The sequence below is a fragment of the Chenopodium album genome, chromosome 19 (assembly GCF_948465745.1).
Source record: "Chenopodium album chromosome 19, dcCheAlbu1.1, whole genome shotgun sequence".
Classification (NCBI taxonomy): domain Eukaryota; kingdom Viridiplantae; phylum Streptophyta; class Magnoliopsida; order Caryophyllales; family Amaranthaceae; genus Chenopodium; species Chenopodium album.
The window spans coordinates 9223212-9246711 of NC_137852.1; the positions used below are offsets into that span (position 1 = coordinate 9223212).

Consider the following 23500-nt stretch of genomic DNA (forward strand, 5'->3'; position numbering starts at 1 on the left):
TGGACCAAATTTAACCCGAACTTGATTTGGACCCTCCCGATTTGAGAGTTGTAGCAACATTTCAATTTACAATACTTGTATCTTTAACACTAGGTTTCAAATTCTACATATGTAACGAAGTTTGCAAATTACATACTATTAGGGACTCATACTATTTTGGTAATGCCGCCAATTGACAAAACCATGAACAAACAAACATTACTGATGTTATTCACCTTTGTAGACTAGAAGCCTATAGTATGCCTTATTTTTGTTTTCTTGTTTTACTTCCTCCAACTTTTGTGCCAAAGAAGGGTCTGGCCACAAAACTTCAACATCTCTAAGGCTAGGCAACATGAATAGATACTTGTCAAATATACAAGTACATCTTTTTACAAAGAGATGGCGTAGTTGTGTACATCCTGGCTCTGCTTGGCCATGAAGCGTAGGATGATGCACTGTCACATATCCTCCGCGGAGATTGTCCAAATGGAGGGTATGAAGTCTTGGGAATGAACCTTCTCTTATAGTAAGGCCGGAATAATTCACATCTACTAGTTTGAGGATGCGAAGGTTGGGAAACTTTCCAAGCATATGTAAGACATCTTCTAACCATCCGGATAGTTTCAATGTAATCTTGGTGAGGGATAATGGAAGTTCCGCTTCACTAACACCTTTGAATACAATTTTGTTATAAAAGGCATCTAAGAAGGATATTTTCAAAGATTGGAGATGATGTAAACTTGCTAGGAAGTTCTTTAATGACCATTCATGGTCTTGGGAACAACATACCGAGAGTTTTCTAAGATTTGGACAAAGTCCATTCATTATAGCACATTCGAAAACACTATCAGGGTAAATAGAAGTTAAGGCTCGAAGGCTATTGAGTTGCTTCTTGGGTAGCATACTTGTTGGGTTACCATATAGCCTAGTAATACTGTTTCCTAAGATGAGTTGCTGCAACTTTTGTAGCTCAAGTAGCGATTCCATAGAAATATTATGCGATGCATTACCCTCTACATAAAGAATTTGGAGGTTTCGAAGATAATATATTGCATATGGAATGTTAAGATCGTTAAGAAAAAACCTTAAGTACCTCAAATTGAAGAGACGACTGATGTCATATGGCATAGTTTCAATTTTAATGGCTACTCCCAGGTCCAAGACTCTTAGCAGCTTGTATTCGGTGTACAACTTCTTCCAGAATGTTGAGCTCACATAGGTTTTTTGGGATTCAAAGGATAAGAATGCTCGTATTGAAGAAGGCTCCCACTCTTTTGATAAAATTGTACGTGTTGTGTGGCGATGGACTGACAACCTTCTTGGCTTGCTTTTGTTTAAGACCGAGGAGGGATTATTGATCTTAGAAGCTGCCCACATGAAGTTTTCTCCTCTAGCTTCTCTAATGCAAAGATCTCGTATAAGATCATGAATACGACAAGTCTTGAGTCCCCCATCCGCTCTCAAAGTTCCACCTTGGACCAAACTTCGATCAATAAGGGCATCAAGGTAACTCTCAGCCACCTCCTCTAGAGTCAGCTCTCCAAGTGGTTGTATGAACCCCTCAGCCAGCCATAAGGCAATCAGCCTTCGAACAGACATTTCATGATCCTCGGGAAAGGCAGCAAAATAGAGAAAGCATGGTTTTAACTCTACCGGTAAATTATGGTAACTCAATGCCAGTATCTCCAGGCATGCTTCATCTTTGCCAAGGTGAACACTCACATCCTGAAGTGTCCTTTCCCATATCCTTTCCGACTTCTCTTGACTAGCTAACATACTCGCTATAACTACAATGGACAAGGGTAAACCCTTGCATCTCTCTAAGATGTTCTTCCCCAAGGATTTGAGGTTCGAAGGAAAAGGATCCCCTCGAAACACATTCTTTTCAAAAAGTTCCCAACTCTCTTCAGAGGTAAAAAATCGAAGAAAATGAGGCTCCCTATGACTAGCGTGCCTAGCCACTTGAGCTATACGGGTGGTGATGACAATCCTACTTCCATTTCTATTGTTGGGGAAGTAAGCCTTTACTTCATCCCACATGCTTTGTTGCCATACATCATCCAAGAAGACTATGTACTTTTTGTCCTTGAGGCGGTCTCCTAACGTCTCCTTCAACTTGTCGTTTCCCAAATCCTCCAAGCCATTCATGTTGGGTGCCACTCTGTTGAGGATATCAGTAATGACTTGACTAGTGTTGTATTCTTCGGATACTGACACCCAAGCATGGCTCTTAAAATGGTCTTTGATGATCCTGTTGTTGAATAGCGTCTTGGCAATTGTCGTCTTCCCTAGGCCGCCCATCCCAACTATCGAAATGATTTCCAATCCACTTGATCCTTCCGTGAGCTGCTCTAACAAGGTGTTAGTCACGTCCTCAAACCCCACCATTTCTTCATCAACCTCCTTTCTCCGCCTTTGAAGGGTGGCCTCAAAGTGCGGGTTCATACTTCCCTCGCCTATCTCAATCCCATACTTTTCCTTATTAGCATATATTCCATTGATATCAGCTTTGATAGCATCAATCCTTTTCGCCACTCCATGGAGCATCATTGCATACCCTGGACCGTGTATGACCCTCCCAAACGTTGTCCTTCCTCGTTGTGTCTCAACATTCAAGAGGAAAGTTTCAATTATATCCTCAGCCTCAAATGCAACCTCTTTAATTTGATTCACTAACTCACTCACTAATTCATGATCTTGTTGTTTTCCCTCGGAATTTCTCAAGAATTTCTTCATGAATCTCAACTCTTTTTCGAGAGACTTGAGATCATCTCCCACACCCTTCAACACTTTGTATTCATCTAAAGCAAGGGCTCCTAGTTGTTGGGCTAGATTTGTGAGGATACTATCAGCCATTGATTAAGGCGTATTTTCTCTCCCCTTATTTTTTTCCCCTCTACTCACCTATCAAATTTTTTTCAGTGTAAAGAAAACCACAAAGGACAACAATGCTCTATCGGTGTGGATGAGTATCAAACATTTTCGCTTGATTATATAGTTACAATTCATATCCATGGGATCAAGCTATGTTTAATATTTCAACATTGTTTATACTAAACAAATCAGTGGTTAGGATTAGTTGGTTGGTCTTACTAACACTCCTTTGCATCTGCATTTCACACTCAAAATGTTTTGGAATTTTACACAAGATCAAATAAAATCTAGAAGTTTGAGGCTGAAGGTTTCCTTTCATGTTCCTAATAAAGTATAGTAATAAGTTTTAACAATGAAGTCAATAACACGGTGCAGTGTACTCTTTCATCAATGTCCTCAAATACGATGGTACTACACTCTTACAGTTTACTAAATTACTAACGGTAGTGGACTAGTGGGTTGAGTGTATCTTTTACTAGATAATACAGTAAACTTTTTTTTTTTTGACAAGTAGATAAAGTAAACTAGAACATTTTATAAAATGTCTGGAAATAACCAATAAAACAATAATTGAGCAGAAATCTCTACAAAAGACAAATCTTCAATTTATATACTACCTCCTTTCCACGTTATGTGCAACAATTAATTTGTTTATATCTTACAAAAAAATACCCAATTATCGTACTAACATGAAATGGAGGTGCTAAAAATATACATTGCAGCCTAAATACCAAAAAAGATATTAATTTTTAGTAATTCCCTTTATAGGTTGCATAAAGACGATATAGTTAACCAATTAGTTTTATGGGCACATCATATCAATATGCAATGCATTTAGGGTTTGTGCATTTGCAGTCTAGAAGCAATTGGCTGATGGTAAGACAGTCTTATTTTTAAACTGGTAGATCTTTGGAGCAAGTTATATGGTCGTTTGATTTACATATAAAAAACTTTCTGTTATATGGTAATTCTGTTTTAGGGAGAATGGTTTATCTACCAATCCTTTAAAAACTGGTAGAGATGTTTCATTGACAAAATAATTATGACATAACTTTTCTCCTGTTGAACATGAGATATGCACATCCATTAGCACAAGGATGGGAAGATTTTTAGATTTTAACAATGTAACCTTTGGTGTGGCACTGCTGCTGACTCCTCTGAATACAGATCTCAGAAATTCCCGGCTAATATCAGTGTTGGAGTGACATATCTCCATCAGGCAGCCGGCAAAGGTGTTCACCACCCAACTATGGTCGTATGAACCACACCGACAGCTTTAATTCTCAAATTAGGGCAGAGTCCATTCAAACTCACATCACCCAAAGTCCAAAGACCTTTAAAATGCTTCTAGGAAATGTACGAGTTTTAAAATTACCCAAGAGTACTCTCCTGAACAAGTAGTAGCAATTTTTGCAGCTATAGCAGTATTTCCGTAGGAAAATTTAATGATTCGTTACCATCCAGGAAAAGCACATACCTGAAGGTTCCAAAGATCAAATACAGAGTTTAAAAATTGAAGAAAAGAACCTTATATACGTCTGTTTGACTATGGAATTACAGAATAAATTCCGTCAGGCAAGGATCTCACTTAAAGGCAGTTCCTAGGTCCAAGACTCTTAGCAAGTTAGCATACAGCTTCTACAAGGTGTAAGCATGTTCCAAAATGATAAGTTACATAAGTATAATAAACTGAAATTTGAAAGATAAGAATGCTTGAGCTGAGGAAGGGTCTCAATCTTTATATAAGATGGTGCGACTTTTGTGGTGAAAGATACTAAGTTGACTATAAGCTCCCAAAAAGAGTTGATTCAAAAAATCATGAGCACCATCATACGAATTACAATAGACCATTTGTATTGTCACATAAATCATTGAACAAAATACAAACACAAAAAATAAAAACTGCAAAAAAAAAAAAAAAAAGACTCATCTTCTTTTAGCCGGTAGATGTAAGTTTCTTCACTGCAAACAGGTTTTCTCACGTCAAGACCATCAGAAATCAAACTACTGAAAAGTCTAAAACTCCATATATGTTATTATAGGACAATCTGTTATGGTATAACATGAATTGAGAACCTTCAAATATAAAAACTTAGATGGAAGCTATAATTTCACATTAATTTATGATCAAATGTTCATACAATCGAAGCAGCACAAGAAACAACAACAAAGCAGAAACTCATACTATTATTAATGATAAAACTCAATTTTACATCAGTACCTCAATGTTTAACTCAGCTACAAGGTAAAACCTTTCAAGTAATCAGGGTCACGCTTAGCACGCTCCTGGAACTTCTTGAACCATCTATCCAAGATATCCATGGGCACTATCAATTTGCTACCATCGACACCACAAAATGACTGCATGAAATTAAAGAGATTCTCCCCAACTTTGAGGGCGGTGTGCTCGATCTTCTTATCTGCAGCAATATCAAGAGAAGGGAGTGTCGCCAAGTCTTGGACAGACACCCCGATCTTAGCAGAAAGTGGGGCAGTGTCAGCTGTAAGAAATTGACCTTGGCTTCCCGGCTCCGGCCAGAGGAGAGAGAGAACAGCAGATGGACGGGCTACAGTTACAGCACCACAGTACACAAAAGCTGACCCAGGTGATTGAACATAAACAGCTAAGGCTTTGTCCGCGGGAAGGGTGAGATTGTTGAGCAAGAAAATACACATATCTTTGACTTGATCATATGCTTCCCCTGTCAGAGTTGTATAGTAATAACTGAGCTGAAGGCTTCAAGAACATACATAAAGGAGATACCAGAGGAGTTGAATGTGAGAAAGAGAGAACTTACCAACAAAGTGGTTCATATCAAGAACCCAATGGAATGTATCAATTTGTGTAAAGGTAGAGATGTCAAGCGGGAAACTTCGGTTCGGAAATACTACTCCAAACATTATTTACCTGCTTTTCTTGTATCTATAAAGCAGTGTGTGATTAATCAGTTGGCAAGCAAAAAATAGCAAATGTGGATCCTTACTACCACCGAAAACATGCTTATTTTTCGAAGCCACCAAGTTCTGATGCATAGTTATCTGAAGAGCAGATCTTTGCTTGACAATCATTACACAAGGTCTCCAATTTATTAATTCAGTTCACTGCTTTATCGAAAAAATTCGAAAGTTTTAAAATAGATATACAGCAAGATCTTCATATTGGCTAAATTGAAACTAGCCAAACAATGTGCCAATAATCATTCAATCACACTTTCTTCAAGTTAGCAATTTTGGTTCTTAATCATTTTCCAAGTTATGATCCATCCTAAGACTAAAGCGACAAGACGAAAAATCGGGATAGCTCAACAGCACAATAGCCTATGTAAACACAAATTTCTTCTGTCTTTCATGAAAGATTATCTCACTTCAACACTTAAAGCTCAAATTGCAAATTATCCATGATTCAATTTTACAGTATCATTTCAATTATTAGGCAGTGGCATAACAAATGCAAGAATAAATCGATATTAAATTCCTGAACTTTAAATTATTCAGCAATTATCGAAAACATTTCATTTTTTGCAAGGTAATTGATAAATAATCAGCTGAATATTAATCAAACAGTAGCCTAATAATTGCAGAAATTCATCCAATTTCACACCAACATAGCAAATAAAATTCGCCGAAAGTTAAAATTAACAAGGATTTGAACAAATTGGATTAACAACTAGCATAAATAACAAGGGAAAAAAAAAAAAAAAAAATCAAGTTAATTTTTTATGCAATTTTAATTTCAATCAATTGGCGAACTACCTAACTTGAAAGATTGTAAATTAAACCTAAACTTCATAAAATTCACAGCTAAAACATTCAAACAAAAATGAAAATCAAATATAGCAACAATCCAAAAAAATTAAAGTTGATAAATTGATTCAAGAGCAATAAAAATGAAAAATAAAAAACCCTAACCTGTAATTGAATCGGAATTAAGGGTTACGAAATGATAGATGCTTTGTAATTGTACATAAATTTCTCCGAAGTTTTAAAAATTGCTTCTTTCAAAGTTTGAAGAGGTGAGAAGAACATCAGCGAAGAAAAAGAAAAGAGAAAGAGTAAGTTCTGGATTGTTCTGGATGTTTTATCTTTGGGATTCTAGAATCATGGTGAAGTGCTCCGTTTTGATCTATTCCTTCCTTGGGTGTTTAATGCATGGCGTAGTAAAAGGAAAATTTATCGGATAAAACCTTTTAAATACCTTATTTTTTGTAAGAAAAACTTCTAAATTGATTTTTACTTTAAAAATAAAAAAAAAATAAAAAAACCCCACTACGATCACTTTATTTTGTTAAATGAAACTTTCCTTCCTTTTTCGACATCGATTTAGCTTTTCTGGTGTTGACCCCTCATTTTCTTTATTAACACCCAAATAAATTTATATTTGCACTCCTTCATCTTATTTTCCCTCCTCTCTCGCCACTGCTTTCGTGAGTGCCCTACACTTCTCCAATCACATCATTTGGGTGCATGATCTAGCTTTCATTTATGTTCTTCAATGTTCGTCATCTAGCTAGTATATTTCAATGTTCGTAATTAATATAAATCTTTTTTAATTTTTAGTAATACTACGTGCGTTTCAACATATAAATAGCCAAGATTCAAGATTGTATGTGCATTATCAAATTTATTGATTGAGCTGTTGTAATTATTTTGAAAAGGAAAAAGTAGAGCATGTTAAATTATAATTATTTTTTTAAAAATGTGTGTTGCCTGGGTTGAAAATCGTATTCATTATGATTTTAACCTTTTATGTACAACACTTACAAACAAAAATCAAGTGTTTTAGGACACTAGAAAATGGACACTAGAAAAATCAAGTCTTACCTCTTGAGTCATTTATTTCAATTTTTGGTTATTAACTAATTATAAATTTGGACAATGTCTTGAATACTTTATTGTATGAATGATTTTTATGATATTATACAAGAATATTGATAGAGTATAAAACATATTCCTGGACCTCAACCATCAACTCAACCAAAAGCTTAAAGTAATGGTTGAGGCCAAGGAATATGTTTTATACTCTATCAATATAATGATCAAAATTACTTTAATATCACATTTATAACATTTTGTTTTGTAAAATTAACCTAAAATATTTATAGTCACTCGACCAGTGTTATAGAGATTATTCAGCTAATATTACAGGGGTTACTTGATCAGTGTGATAGGGGTTATTTTATTCTTTTACAAGTGGTTATATAATGTGATCAACCGCACATAAATCGCATTGCAATTGTTTCATACATGAAATATATAACGGAATAGTATAGGCTTGATTGGCATCGCTTTTTTTCTTTTCTTTTTTTAAAACACAAAAAAATCAAAATGGAAAACAAGAAAAAAATATTTTCACTTTTCTATTGTTATTTTTCAAGAGTATCATGATTAATAACTTGACTAATTTTTTTTTATTGATTTTTTTTTTTATTAAAAAAAAAAAAAAAAAAAAAGAAAAGAAAAGAAAAGAAAAAGAAAATTGTAATCCTTTGAATAATATCAAACGAAACCTAACTTGCGTTTCCCAAACGGCCCAAACCTATCTCAAATTCTCAATTTGGACGCTATTTTGGGCTTTTTGATTTAATATATGCATTTTCCAAGAATATAAGAAGAAGTCACATCTAGTTCCACACCACGTTTATTTAAACGCTACTCCGTAAAAGTTTAGCCCAAATAGCCCAAAAGAATAAGGGGAAAAAAAAAAAAAGGTAACATGAAAAAATTGCGGTGAGCGTGGATCGAACACGCGACCTTCAGATCTTCAGTCTGACGCTCTCCCAACTGAGCTATCCCCGCAATTGTTGATAATAATGCATTTTGTTTTATATATACTTTATATCATATTAAATTTTTATCCTATTCTTGTGGACCCCAATTTGCTGGTCTCTTTGGTCAGTCAAATTCACTCCCTGATTATTACAAAAAGAGACACACACCTACAAATACACTGCTGATTAATCTACTTGTCCCAGTAATTTTATACCGAATACTTATAAATTACTCCTTGTTTTTCTTTTTTCTTTTTTCTTTTCTATTCTTTTTAAACTCTTTTTTTTTTTTTTTTTTTTTTTTGGTTGCCTTAAAAAAATGAATAAATAATAAAAAAATAAAAAATAAAAAGAGTACGTATAACATATGCAATTTTTATTGTTGTGTGTGTTTTTTTTCTTACTTAATTTGCTCAATTAGGAATAAGCTTTTCTTGAGTTAAGATGAAGGATGGTTAAAAAAAAAAATTAATACGGAGTATGAGTGAATATTATTATTAATATTTTTTTTTTTTTGAGAAATATTATTTGTTTATATATAATAAATTAATTTCGATTCATTTCGATTTAGGTTAGTGTTGGCTGATCAATTAATTTTAGTTGTTGGGTCAATACTGGTGAACTTCTTTTTCAGGTTAAATTTTGTTTCTATTCGAGCTATATAGGATTTCCAATCAAGTTTCGCGTATCGAATCAGGACAAATCAGGTCTCGAATAAAGTACTTCGGTTCAAACGATTAGACAATATGTGTTAATTTGACAGGTGATATTATTTTGTCAAATTTTGAATATATGAATACAAGTTAACTTTGTATGAAATTTTAAAAGTAAACTTTATTATTTAAGGTTTTACACATCTTAATATTATAGTCTTTTATTTAGGATCGAAATAAGTATAACCCCGAAGTTAAAGTGTTATATTTTATAGGTAGTTCATCACCATCGCTCTACATACTTCTTGTTCGTTGTTCTTGGGGCTTTAATTGACCTTTCTCCCAACATCCCTCCCCCAAAAGACACTGCCCACCCAAATATGATGAGTAGATTCCTCAAAATAGTCATTTTCCTAATCAAACAATAATGGACCAGCCTAAACTTTTGTAGTATTCTTTGTGAAGCAATGAAAATAGAGACCTTTAAAACACGTTAAGTGTAATAGGTAACATGTTTTTGCAAATTGAAAGTTGTTTCTAGAGTTCAAATGATTAAATGAACTTGATAAGACCACAATTATGATTGTATATAATACTATTTAAAATCCAAAGTAGTGGTACCTTCTTTTTTATAACCAAGTAATTGGGCTAATGATTTGAGTTTGAAGTGATAAACAAACACAAATTAATTTTGAAGTGATAAACAAACACAAATTAATGATGAGTAGTCACATTTCACAACCAAAATTCTAGTGGTACACTTAAACATTGACAAATATACCAAAATGCATTCACATGTAATATTATGTAAAGTCATGTCAAATATTATTGGTGTATTATGAATGAAATAGTGTGTCATTAATTAATAATATAAATGTCCATGAATCTAGGGGGGGTCTTAATTATATGGCTATCACATGCTTTTACATGTGCATCTAGATTAAACGTCTATTTTTCGTGAATAATTGCCAGCATAAACGTACATGATTCTTGCTTATTCTGAACACAACACACTAGAGGAGTGTATGTATATATCTTTTCTTTAAATAAAAATTAAATGTGCCAATTTTTGGAATAAATTTACTTGTGCTTTTGATTTTTTAATTCACCATTTTCTATAGTTTTGTCACTGTGAAATTTTAGGCTAAATTTATAATTGATAGTTGCTTGTAAACAAAATTGAGTTGAATAAGTTAAATATAAAGAGGGTCATTAGGAGTTTGGGCCATTAGGGTCTCTATAAGGAATTTATTAAGGCTAGTGTTCATTTTTTTTTTTTAACTATGATAAACTTGGCCAAGTACAAGCTAATTTAAGTTTCACGTTAGAGGAGAGTATGACTATATATAAGTTCGGTAAGGTTTCATTTTAAAATTAATTGGTGATATGTGAAGTAGTGGATCCGAGGAGCCTACCAATCTTATATGTTAGTCATTTTCCTTCTATTTTCATGTAGAACAACTAACCTCGATTCACATGTGGATTATCTACCTAACACTCGATCTCTCTCACATATAATTCACCTTTAATCTTACAATCGGGATAAGTCACTAACTTCTTTGTCCTTTAACACGAGGTTAATTCTATCGGGTTATTTGCTCCAAATAGATCTTCAACTCTTTCCCATCTTATATTCTTTAGATCACTGAGCCATCCCTGCTTGAATGTTAGTTTATAATGGCTCGTGATCATCCGCTGTGATGCTATGAGTATTGAATGAAAATTCCATAGCTTGGTACGTTCATAGTAAGACCAGTGTCATATACAACGTTACCTAGCAATAATTATACGTACATATGGGCTTAATTGATTACAAGGCTAAACAGTACTACGTAGATAATACAAGCCAAACATAAATACTAAAGCCTATATCATACTAAACAACATTATATGCTATGAACACTATAAATTGGAGAATGTATATGCTAAAACAAAGTATATGTAAATAAATTAGGCAATAGAGAGGCAAAGATGTAGCCAATACCTTTGCCTTTCCTGTAAAAGTCCCTTCTTTATTCCTATTCCATCTGTCTTCTTGTTTTAAATGAGCCAATCAAAAAGCTAAAATGGATTTTTGGTTTTCATGCTGTTAATATTGAACTTTTTGAAAAAAAAAAAATAATAATAATAATAATAATAATAATAAAAGAAAGAAAAAAAAGTAGGCACTTAGGACTTCGCTAGTCAAGCAAGGAAATAATACATCACTACATGCAAAAACACTTAGAATTTACTTGTAAAAACTAAGAATATATGAAGTATTGTATTGCACTTTTTTAATAGTTTTGAAGTTTAATATGGTAATCATCCTTAAAATAATTATTACTACTACCTTCGGTCCAAGTTAGTTGCAACTTTGGAATATTTTATATCTCACAAATAATACCCCAAAGTTGCAAGTAACTTGGACCGGAGGTAGTATATTAATTATGTTGGTTGAGTTTTGATTTATTTTTTTATGTCAAAAAATCAATTATAAATTATTTATCTATTATTTTAAAAGTTTATCTATTAATTTGAAATAATTTTTAAATAGATAGATTTACCATTTCAGCTTTCAAAAGTCAAAATACACACACGAGGCTAAAAATTTTACAAAGCTCTTAAAATTATTATGATCACTTTTGTTTAACGTAAAAATAAAAGTACATACTCTTTTTACGGCGAGAGCACCATTATCTAAATACTCTATTTAATTTTGACGTTAAATTAAAGGCAATTTATTTCTAATAACACCCTGATGAAATAAAATTTATCTTACAGCTATCAAAAATAACCTAATTAAGAAGTAGACTCAATACCAAAAGCATCCATGCCATCAAGGTCGTCCAACCCCAAAAATACCCAAACAACATCATTAATGGGAACTAATTAGATGAGCATAATAAATTGAATACTCTAAATATGATTTTATTACAAGAACTACTAGTAAACTCTCCTTTTCTCATTGTTTTGACAAGAATGTCCTCCTAATAGTGACCACTAAATAACACCTTATTAGCTTGCTTAGAGCGTCGGTGGCATAATTTCCACTCTTAAAAGGGCCCCTCCACCAATCCTCCATATCCCAAACCAACGGCCCACCTTTTCTGACTTGCAAGTATTTCATGCATCATCCATCTCACCGGCGCTTTATAATATGGACTCATCTTTAAACCACGTGTTAAAGACAATCTAAAATATACTTATGCTATGACATCAACTTGTTAATCGTGACACTTACGCTGTCATTAGCTAACTAATTATACATTTGGGTGTACAATGCTCACGAAACTTTTACAAAAAAATTTACGGAGTATTTTCTTATATTTATAGAAGTGATGTTTAAATTGACAAGCCCATTGCTCTTATAAAGTGTTAAAATTTTTAAATTAGTTCCAACTCATAAATGGGTTATTTAGACACTTTCCTTCACGAGTGAGCCCCTTTTTATTTATTTATTTATTTATTTTAATTTGGCCCATAGTATGTTAAGTCCAGTAAAAGTCTCAACCAGTGACATGGCTCTGTTACCATGCCAAGCTTTGGGTTAATGTTTAAAACCTTAGCTTGTCTATTACCAAGTACTTATTGATAGGCATTTATACAAAACCTAATATAACATGCATGAAGATAGGAAACTATCTTCATAAAACAATTTGCTACCATAAACCTAAAGATATGATTCACTGTATTACATCAATACTGGTTATATGATTCACTGTATTAAACCTAAATAAATTATTTTAGCAAATCATAGTACACCTTAAATAATCTTAGGTATATGATTTGCTGAATTATATCAAATATTAATGAGCAAATCATATCCTAACATAAATAATCTTATTACAGCTATTATTCTCCTAGTACCAGTATGGCAAATATATCATACAAACAAACATATTTTTTTTTTAACGCTAATTACATACGTGTATCATTTACTTGCTCCGTTCTTTTTTAATTGACATATTTTAACTTTTGACACTACTCAAAAACTTTATTTTAACTATCTTTAGTGATTTATAGTTATGATAAACCTACTTCATAGTAAAAATGTATTTTTATTTCTGACATTGAAATATATAGTAATGTATCTTTAGCTAGCAGTCTTGCAAATCGTAACGGTAGCAAAAGAAAAGGTTATGGTCACTTTGTTACCTTCAAGACAGGACGACAAGTCTAAAACATGTTAAAGTAAAATGGATGCATGGGACAAAGAAATATGTAGGTCCAATAATCTTAACATTTGCGGTATGAGGTAGTACGCACATTTATGGATGACGCATACAATTTTTTGTGAAAATTCATGAACATAACCACAAAACAAAATAAAATCAACCTTAGCATGGATCATCAACAGACACTACCTCTGATCAGTTTCTGACATTTATATGATCCTCACTCGACAGTAGTACATGATGCTATATGCTTTGATTTGCATGGTTATTTTGTAATTTTAATTAGTTCGTTGGTTGATAAATTAAAATTAGGTTTGCAATTAAAAGTTGCTTAAACAAATTTTAAATTTGAAGTTTATCTTATATATATATTTCCTATTGAAATGTTTAATGTATCCTATAAATAAATTAAGTATATAGCTTATGATTTAGTCATCATTTTCAAGAAGTCATTATCATTTATCAATTAGGTAGCTTATATGAGTCTTGGTTACATATGAGTTGATCATATCATGAGATTGATTTCAACAAATTTACTAGTCGTGACAATTTGCAGGAGTTTTCTACTTATTGTAAATTACGACTCTATAACATATACTCCGTAAGTAACTAATATAGACATTATCAACATAATGTATAGGACGATTGTAGTCGTCATTGGCTTGGAAGTTGGATTAGTCTACGTCGAAAGTGACCACCCTCATCTATCCGCCATTATAGAGATAGCAATTGACCCCATCACTTACTTAGAGCACACTAATTATCTTACTACCTAAACAAAGTTAAAGTCCCTAATCCATAACTGAAAAAGGTTGTCTTATTGTTTTGTACGCAATTACATTACTATGTAAATGCTAATCTTATGTTCTTAAGAAATTAACAATAAAAGCTGATATTTGTAATTTGGAGTCCAAGAATAGGACGACGTACACTTTCCTAGCTGTAATATTAAATGGAGTTTCCTCAAATAACACCCATAAGAACAAGTTTGCTCGTGAATTGTGATATATTACCAACCAATGGACCTACTATGCTTAATTTTCTATGCATGCAACTCAAAACGTACAAAAATGTAATATAAGTAGGTCAAGATATCATTAAGTATAGTACTTATGTTTGCAAGTACAGTGAATGCCTTTGAAATATGTTACGGAGTAGCTAGTTAAGCTAGTACCACTTTGTAATGGTACATAATCAAATTGCATGCATAGAGTGCAATCGTTTGATAGGTCACAGTCGATAATGAGATCAATAAAGCGATTAACTTGTCTTGAGTTATATGAGTTATTAAGTTTATATAAGAAGCGTATGTGCAATTTACGACCTAGCTATTAAATGCGACATTGTTTTTAATTTTTCACAAATAATTACCTTAAGATCGAATTATGGATAAGCATGAATTGAAGTATTATTTGTCGTTGTTAGCAAACAGTCTTGATCTATGGAAATGCATCATTTACTGATGAACGAATGTACTAGAGGATAATATAATTGGCATTGACGTAAAGAGAGTAGAGACGAAAGTGGTGGCGGCATCACGTTAGCTAGGAACCAAGGAGCCAACTTGTGGGGTGTACTTTGGTTTGGAGGGTTGAGCAATTTTTTAATTTTTTTTTTTAATTTTTTAATTTTTTTTATTAATTTATTATGCTTTGGATTTTTGAATTGACATAATATGGCTCTAAAATTTTGAATACATTCGTATTGTCCACCTCTCATTCCTCCTTGTTGTGTTAGATTTGAGTTAAAATTCTTCACCAAAAAAGATTTGAGTTAAAATTACATCCATATATTTACGGAAAGGAAAGAAGTCAAAAACTCAAAGCTAATTCTAAGGAAGAGTCTTTATATATAGTTGTATCTTGGCTAAAGAGAAAATATAGTCGTATCTCATTTCTAGTGAATATAGAGAAATAAGAAAATTTTGATGCTCGTTTAATCATTTCAATTAAAATATCATATTATATCGACAAATTCTTGTAATGTACGTATTTTAAAACACAATTTAAAAGAGATGAGAAAAATGAATTCTCAAGTATCTTATTAAATGTTACTCAAGTTGACCAACAAGTACGTACCTTGTCAGTTGTTATTATGTATAATAACCTTAATAATTCATTTAACATCGATATCGAATAGATCATTTATATTATACAGAAGGGTAGATAGTTTGAGATCATAAAATAACTCAAATGAGAAGCACACCCAATTGAAAAGTCTTAGACATATGACGAGTACTCGGTAGGTTAAAAGTCAGAATAAACTCATTTTCAAACCCCGATTTCATATTTAAGTGTGACAAATAATCAATTGTCATCCTCATCATACAAGAAAACTCACTTACTACTACCAGTCTACCACGCACTATTGATTGTAATAGTAGTTGCTATCCAGCCATGTTGAAACCCACCCACCAACTAATCTATGCACTACTAAATTAAAATTCTAGCTCCTAGTATTATTATAATCTATACTTACCCAAACCCAAAATCTCATTAATTATCCCCACAACTATTTCCCAATGATGAGTGTTTTATAAGCTTAATTATTCTCAAACTATGTTTTTCACTAGGTCAATTTTCACATTATTAGTCCCCTTTTTTATATTCTTTTAAATCATATAGTTTTGGTATAAGAAAATAATGTAACACCTATAATTATCAATTTATCATCAAACCTCCCCCCCACACTATTTCTTTGTCTCCACACCTCTAATATCATAAAAAAAACACCCTCTCCCTCTTTCTCTCTCCACCCAAAGTGAATCACAATTTCTAGAGAGAGAAAGTTGTTCTAGTTCTAGAGAGAGAAACACAAAGGAAAAAAAAAGAAAACTACCCTCATAAGCTTGAGCTAGTAGTAAGTGCAAGGAAGCCAACTTTGAAAGAGATTCCCTACTTCCATTAATCAATCCAATTCCCCCCCACTTTCATACACACCATTCTTTTCTTTACTTCTTTCTTTTCCTTTCCTTTCCTCCCTATCAAATCGGAACTTCTCACATAATTCAAAATGACTGATAGAGTCTACCCCGCCGCGAAACCAAACCCGCCACCCGCGGCAATGAACGGAGGCGGCGGGGGAGTCAACGGGACCACCGTAAACGGAGCTGGACCGGCTAAAACCGGTCAACTCTACAACCCAAACCGCCCTCGCCCAGTCGGGTACCGCCCACCTCAAAACCGCCGCTCAAGACGCTCATGCTCGTGTCGAAAATGTTGTTGCCTTACCTTCATATACACACTCATAGCAATCCTCACACTCCTCCTAATCGCGGCAATCGCCGCCTGCATCTTCTACGTGCTGTATCACCCGAAACACCCAACCTTCTCAGTGTCCACAATCCGGATCTCAAAATTCAATCTCAGTTCACCCGATTCAACCGGGTTCTACCACCTCAACTCCCGCCTCGAATTCACCCTCACCGCCAAAAACCCCAACAAGAAGAAGATCACCTTCGTGTACGACCCCTTGTCGGTCCAATTCTCCGGCGCCGGCGTCGACGCCGGCAACGCCACTCTCCCGGCGTTCACGCACGTCAACGGAAACACCACCATACTCAAAGCAACCATCATAAGTGACCCGACCCGAGATCTCGACTCGGATACGGTTAAACCGCTCAAATCTGATCTAACCAAAAAGAGTGGGTTCCCAGTAACAGCTGAGTTGAATACAATGGTTCAAGTGCAAATGGGGAAAATTAAGACTAAGAAGATTGGAATCAGAGTTATTTGTGATGGGATTAAAGGGTTTCAACCGAAAAATGCGACGTCGAAAACACCGACACCTGGAACGACGTCGGATGCTAAATGTAAGGTTGATCTTAGAATTAAGATCTGGAAATTTACTTTTTGATTTTTTTTATTTTTTTTGGGTTGATTATATGACTTTTGTTGTTTGTTTACAGTACTATTACTACAATTTTTTTTACATATATTTTTATTTTATTTTATTTTTATATAAATGGGGTTTATAAGTTTCGATCTTCATAAATCTGGGCTTGTAAACTTTTTTTTTTTTTTTTTTTGGTGATTTGATTTTAGTTTATTTGTTTTCTGCCCAAAATGGGTTGAGGAAATTTGAAAAAAAAAAAAATGTGAAATGGAGAAAATTTGTGACTAGCAAATTTTTAGAATTATACAGTAATGAAAATTGATTAATAATATCATAGTAGTATAGTTATTATTTTATTTTGGATTTATGTTTGGCGGTGGCAATTTTTTATTTTTATTATACGACCAGTTGTATACTTGTACTGTATTATTTGTTTTTCTTAAGTAGATTTACGCGTTTTGATGCACTTCCAAAATTAAGTAATCATCAAAAAAAAATAAGCATAATATATCAAGGATTAATTTCTATTATACAATCAAATGTATTTTTTAAAGAAATATGTCCAGTTTAATTAATATTGTTCCGAAAATGAGAAATGGGCATAAAAATGTGCATGATATACCCGAGTGTAGACGTTACGGAGTATATCTTAAGTGTGCAGACGTGTAGTAAAGTGGACGTATTGATATGTGGTTGATGTCGCTATATGGTCCAACTGTTTGTTGTAATGTTATTACAATGTCACAGTCACAGAATTATTTTTGATAAATACAATTTATGTGGATTTTTGTAGAATGAAAATTCCTTGTATTACGGATTAATTTCTTATAAATTCATCAGAGTGAGTTGTTAATTGGTCCAATCGGAAATTAATTAGACTGCTAGTCAACGTGATTAATTGGCTGATGATGTTGGTGTGAGGATATATTAATTCGTGTACCAATGATTTTGAACTTGTTTTTGAGTCAACATCATTTGATTGCTGGTATAACTACGAGTTCAATTATACACATAATAAATTTATGCTTCTATTCAATTGAAGTATTGCACCCACAAAACTAAAAATAAAGTCGGTTATGGTTAGATAATACGGAGTATGAGAAGGAAGTAGGAGTATTTCTTTATATTTCAAAAGGTACGAAATATACTTCAATTGAATAATTTAGTAATTTAAGTGTTTAAATATAAATTGCAAGATTTTTAAGCTTTAAAACTTGTTTAGTGAAATGCTTATTAAAAAAAGTTTATAAGCCCAAGATTATAATTTTGGAGTGATTAGTCTTGACTCGTGAGTAATGAAGTAAATAGTTGTGCAAAAATATGTGGATAAAATTATAATTAAAAATAAAAATAAAAATAAAAAATAAAAAATAAAAAAACAACAATAACAATAACGTAAGATTGACAAGGACTTTATTGGTGAATAATATGCTAGTTGAAGTGGAGTAGTGGAGCATCAATCTCGAAACATGTCAGAATTATCCTATTGAGGATTTGAGGTATGCAAACAAATCAAACTTGTTCGTTCATAAATCACAATGTAGATGGACAAACATTAATTCAATTTGTAAATTAACCCAACTTGAACATCTTTAATTCTTTATATATGACTCGTATTTGGTCTTGTAAGCTCATCCGTGTTCATTTATGTATGACCCATACAAGGTCTTATAAGCTCATCCACGTTCATTTATCTACGATCCATATTAGGTCTTATAAGCTCATCCGGGTGCATTTATGACAAATTTTACACGAACCACAACAAAAAATTTAAAAGCGATCTATTTCGATCTTTTGATAATAAGACAGGTTGCTTGTATGCAATACAAACATTATCCTTATTTTCTATTTACTTTAATAAATGAAATTCGGATGAATCAAGCACACTGTGCAATTCAATTTTACTAAATTCTAATTACAATTTCGATATTACAATTTTTTATTTTTTAACATGATCATCAAATACAAGTAGATTGAGTAAAAACTTGAAACTAAAAGCTAGGGAATCATTTGTCATAAGATAGTGGAGCATTAATGATGTAAGATGAAGAGTGATTATCTACTCCATTTCACTAACCATGATGATTAAAGAAATAATAAAAAGGCTACTATAAAGTCATAGTAGTAATTAGCATAGGGTTCTGAAATCAAAGGGCGCATAATGCAAGTTTGTGATGAGAGAAGGACACGAAATACGGATGTACTATGAATTTATTTTAGTATAATGTTGAAAATTAAAATATAATAATGAGGTGAACTATACTGGAAGTTTCTTTTCTTTTCTTTTATAGTCAGAAAAATGATTATGAAAGTGAAAGACGTTACCTATAATTTTGAATTTCCTGGTAAGTACGTACAAATATTGAAGGAGTTATTATAGTTCCCAACACTAGTTCAAACTCCCAAGTTTGCTCTAAATGTTATATGTCGGCTGGATTGCTTGTGTTACGTTTTTGTCGGTGCGCCATTTGAGGGTTCAAATATGACCATTTTGTGTTAGGTTTGGGCTGCCACTTATCGAGTCATTCTGTCATTGTGTTGGTGAAGGTTTGTTATATTGTATTGTGGCAAATGTCAAATGGGTAGAGTATGTTCTACTCGTATAGTTATAATTAGAATCGACCGGATGTATGATTAATTAGCTCTAATTAATACGGGTATTGTAGAATCTATGAGGCACAAAACCCTAGTTATGTTTATTACCTGTAATTTGGAATGTAATATACGATATTTCAAATTAAATTGATATAAGATATTTTTCACAAACTTTGAGATTAGGTGGACGTGAAATAAAAACTCTTAAAAATAACCAAAACTTACTTTCATACTACTTTCATTTCATATTATTTGGAACAATTAGAGTCAGTCATGCACATCACAAAAGATGATTGAGTTGCGTATGAGTCAGATTATCGAGTTGTGTATGAGTTAGATCGATGCAAGAGTCAGTCATGCACGACACAAAAATGATCATGTTTGATAACGAGAAGTGAGTCAAAGAAGCACATAAGATGGTTCAAGGCAACAATTAAGTCTCACAGGCGCTTAGTGAACTACATGAAGCACCTCGAAGCCTAATATAACCGATTATGATACATGAAATCAAACCATTCTATGAGATTTGAAGGTTAGGTTTCGAAAACTCAAGTGATGATAGAGAAAGTTTCTTGGGGTCATATAATGTATGTAATATGGAACCACATGCATACAATGCAACCACTAGCCGGTTACATAAATGCAATCTAACCACCATGGGGTATGTGGGAAGGCTCTCAGCTCGGGCCTCAACCTTTTTCCTATCCCGGTCGTGAAACGGCGAAAATTGTTCAAATTAAAGGTTATAGTTCACACTTTTAGGTCAATTATGTAAAATATTTATTCAAAATTAAAGTGAATGGAATTGGATATCCCTCGGATCATAAAAGTTGGTTTGGAATCATAATAGACCCACTTATAGGTTTATAAAGTCCCGAAAATTGGTATTATGGTTCAATTATATAACTATTTTCAAAACTTGTTGCATTAGTAGTACTGTAAAAAGCTACAAGAGATAGTTTCATTCATCAACTACATTAGTATATTATTGTACATCCTAGAGTCATATTAAGGTGTCGGAAATCCTTTATTGGGTTATCAAATCCATTATCACCCATTTAAAAAAAAAAAAAATTGTACGCAAAAACTAATTTCATTAAACAAGAAAACCATAAATTATTGAATATGCCACAGCCACACTATACTTTTCTATACAAAGCAACTGCCCTGGCTAGTATGTATCAGACTGCTATCAGTAGATTGACCTCAAAGAAGCCGTAGTCAAACAATTATTTAGTCAAATTTGACTTTTATATCCAAATATTGCACACCATGACACATTAACCAACTTTTGTGCCTACAATTATCACAATTTTCAAAATTATAAAAACAGAATCAAATTAAATTAACTGAAACTAAAACCAAGAACAAATTTAAAATGGGTTTAAAAGCCGAAGCATTAGATCAAACAATAAAGACAAAATATCACACCCTTTTCAAAACAATACCTATGTCATTTAAAGGAAAAATAAAATTAATCTCAAGATCTCAACAATAATCCCTCCGTTCTAATATACATACTCGTATCTATATTAAATGCATATTAGGGCATGTTCTGATTTATTGAGCTGAATTAAACTAAATTGAGCTAAAATTAAACTGAAGAGAACATGCCTTACCCTTGCTTATAATAACTTTGTATTTATTTTAAATAATTATATATCATAATATATAAAGTGATTGTAGTAGTGTACATTTTGAGACAGAAGGAGTACAATAACATAAAAGCGTGAATTTCAATTTAATAGTTTACGACTGGATGAAACAAGAATCTATCTCTAGTGTTTAATACGGAGTACCATACCACAAAGAGATATAAATGAGGTATGAACAAATAACATTTTTTATCAAAAAAAAATGGTACGGTGGTTTGGGTGAAAGTGTGAAGAGCGAGGAAATTAAATTCGAGTGCACGTGGTTTGGGTGATGTTAATATTTGGTCATATTTTGTTTTGTAAAGTATGGGCAGTTGGAATTTTGTCAGGCTGTTGATTGCTGAGTCTTGAGGATCGATCTCCTTTACGCCGAAAGATGCAGCAAAAGATTTCATATCATTTGTTTGTATTAAATTCACACCATTTTCTTGCTACTTATTTTACCACGGGATCTTCTATGCCTTGCCTTCGTCTATCCGCCATCTCTTATTATATGTCTCACTATCCTACACCCCACGCCTTCATTCTTATTCACTCATGTGGTGTGTCTCGATATCCGGCATGTAGCGGTCGCAACTTACACGTGGGTAGTGGTTAGAGCATTCACCACAATGAGCAAAAAAAAAATGCTCATGAGCAAATTTTACGAGCACAAAAAAAAAATAAAAAAATAAAAAAATGAGCTGCAATAGTGTGCAATTGGAAATTAGCTCATGAGCAAAATGTAATTTGCTCATCCTATGAGCAAAAAAAGTATGAAAAGTAACATATGGGCCCCACAAGAATGTAAACCAGCAATCTTCTTTATAGACTTTATTACTTTGTCCACTCCAAAAATGATGTGTTTTGGGTAGGTCAAAAAAGAATAGTGAGAAAATTTTTTGATCATTGATGAGATTAAAAAAAGGACACCAAAATGCTCATAGACAAGAGGGGAGAGAAAGTGGGTAGAGAGAGAACGAGGAAGTGAAAAAATGCCCACTGTGGTGAATACTCTTAGGTATGAAAATAAATATTAAAAAGGCTAAGTAGTGGTTTGAATAAGTGTACTCAGCTCGGTTCGGCTCGGTTTGACTCATTACCGTGACATTGCCACATTGGTTATGGGGCTCTGCTCGTTGTTGTTGCCGACATAAACCAGAGGCGAGGACATTTGGGTTGCTTCCGTAGTCTTGGCTGGGCTGATCTCTGTCATTTTAATGAATTAAGATAACAATTAATAGTGTTATTGATTAATATAAAAAATTAGAACACTTTCTTTTAAACAAAGTCTAAATGAATAATAGAAAATTTTAATAAGACTATTACAAAATTTGGACATCTTCATACAAAGGTTTAACTTTTAAATTAATCATCAGATTAAACCAATAGACACATGTTAGGCTAAAACAACCATTAAAGTTAGTGTAGATTTTTCAAAGTTAATCCAAAATGGTAAATTTAATATAATTTTTGACGACTAGTTAACTCTCATAAAAAAATTAAAAAAAATAAAAAATAATGAAAAAAAAAAACTTACATTCAGGTAATTCACTGATTTGATGTTGTAAGGCTTAATAGACTAAGCCTTAATTTTGGTTTTCTTCCGAAAATTTGGCGTTTCCTTAAATTGATGTACATTGTGGTATAATTTACTAGTGAAAATAATGAAATATTATAAATTGAAATCGACAAGGAATGAGATAATGAGATTCGTGTTTTCAATGAAGAATAAGATTTATTAAGACTGATATTGGAGAATTATTAAAAGAGATTTTGGTATGTTGGAAGAGAGAAAGTAGTATTTGAATAGCGAAGGTGGAAGATATTAGTGACTTATGTCGGAGTGGCCGAGAAATATATGAATTCGTCAATCTTGTTGTAATATGAATTCGGTAATTTTGATGTAGTATTTATAATGTAAGTGAGTAAAGTAACAAAACAGTCATTGGACGACTTCAATTATCATTTTAATTGGATTATTGGACCTTTGACATGACATC

The 23500-nt window shown here is 32.9% G+C and overlaps 3 protein-coding genes and 1 non-coding gene across 4 annotated transcripts; 1 reads left to right on the plus strand and 3 right to left on the minus strand.

The window, feature by feature from the left end:
• Positions 1-207: 207 nt before the first annotated feature.
• Positions 208-2838, minus strand: LOC145594628 (disease resistance protein RPP13-like). The gene has a single exon (XM_081650956.1). It carries the CDS (start codon positions 2836-2838, stop codon positions 208-210), a length of 2631 nt encoding a protein of 876 aa, XP_081507082.1.
• Positions 2839-4939: 2101 nt separating this feature from the next.
• On the minus strand, positions 4940-6991 carry LOC145595059 (uncharacterized). Its single transcript, XM_081651414.1, has 3 exons — positions 6766-6991; positions 5655-5779; positions 4940-5558 (listed from the first exon to the last, which is right to left on the minus strand). The coding sequence occupies exons 2-3, from the start codon at positions 5755-5757 to the stop codon at positions 5095-5097; spliced, it is 567 nt and encodes a 188-aa protein (XP_081507540.1). The 5' UTR covers positions 5758-5779; positions 6766-6991; the 3' UTR covers positions 4940-5094.
• Positions 6992-8579: 1588 nt separating this feature from the next.
• Positions 8580-8652, minus strand: TRNAF-GAA (transfer RNA phenylalanine (anticodon GAA)). The gene has a single exon. It is a non-coding gene; the product is annotated as a tRNA-Phe (tRNA).
• Positions 8653-15930: 7278 nt separating this feature from the next.
• Positions 15931-17368, plus strand: LOC145595896 (NDR1/HIN1-like protein 10). The gene has a single exon (XM_081652326.1). It carries the CDS (start codon positions 16447-16449, stop codon positions 17287-17289), a length of 843 nt encoding a protein of 280 aa, XP_081508452.1. The 5' UTR covers positions 15931-16446; the 3' UTR covers positions 17290-17368.
• Positions 17369-23500: the final 6132 nt, after the last annotated feature.

Coding starts and splice junctions, on each gene's coding strand:
- LOC145595059 (XM_081651414.1), bottom strand. CDS start 5,757: ATGTTTGGAGTAGTATTTCCGAACCGAAGTTTCCCGCTTGACATCTCT. Junction 5,559..5,654: donor TGATATGAACCACTTTGTTG/GTAAGTTCTCTC, acceptor CAACTCTGACAG/GGGAAGCATATGATCAAGTC.
- LOC145595896 (XM_081652326.1), top strand. CDS start 16,447: ATGACTGATAGAGTCTACCCCGCCGCGAAACCAAACCCGCCACCCGCG.
- LOC145594628 (XM_081650956.1), bottom strand. CDS start 2,838: ATGGCTGATAGTATCCTCACAAATCTAGCCCAACAACTAGGAGCCCTT.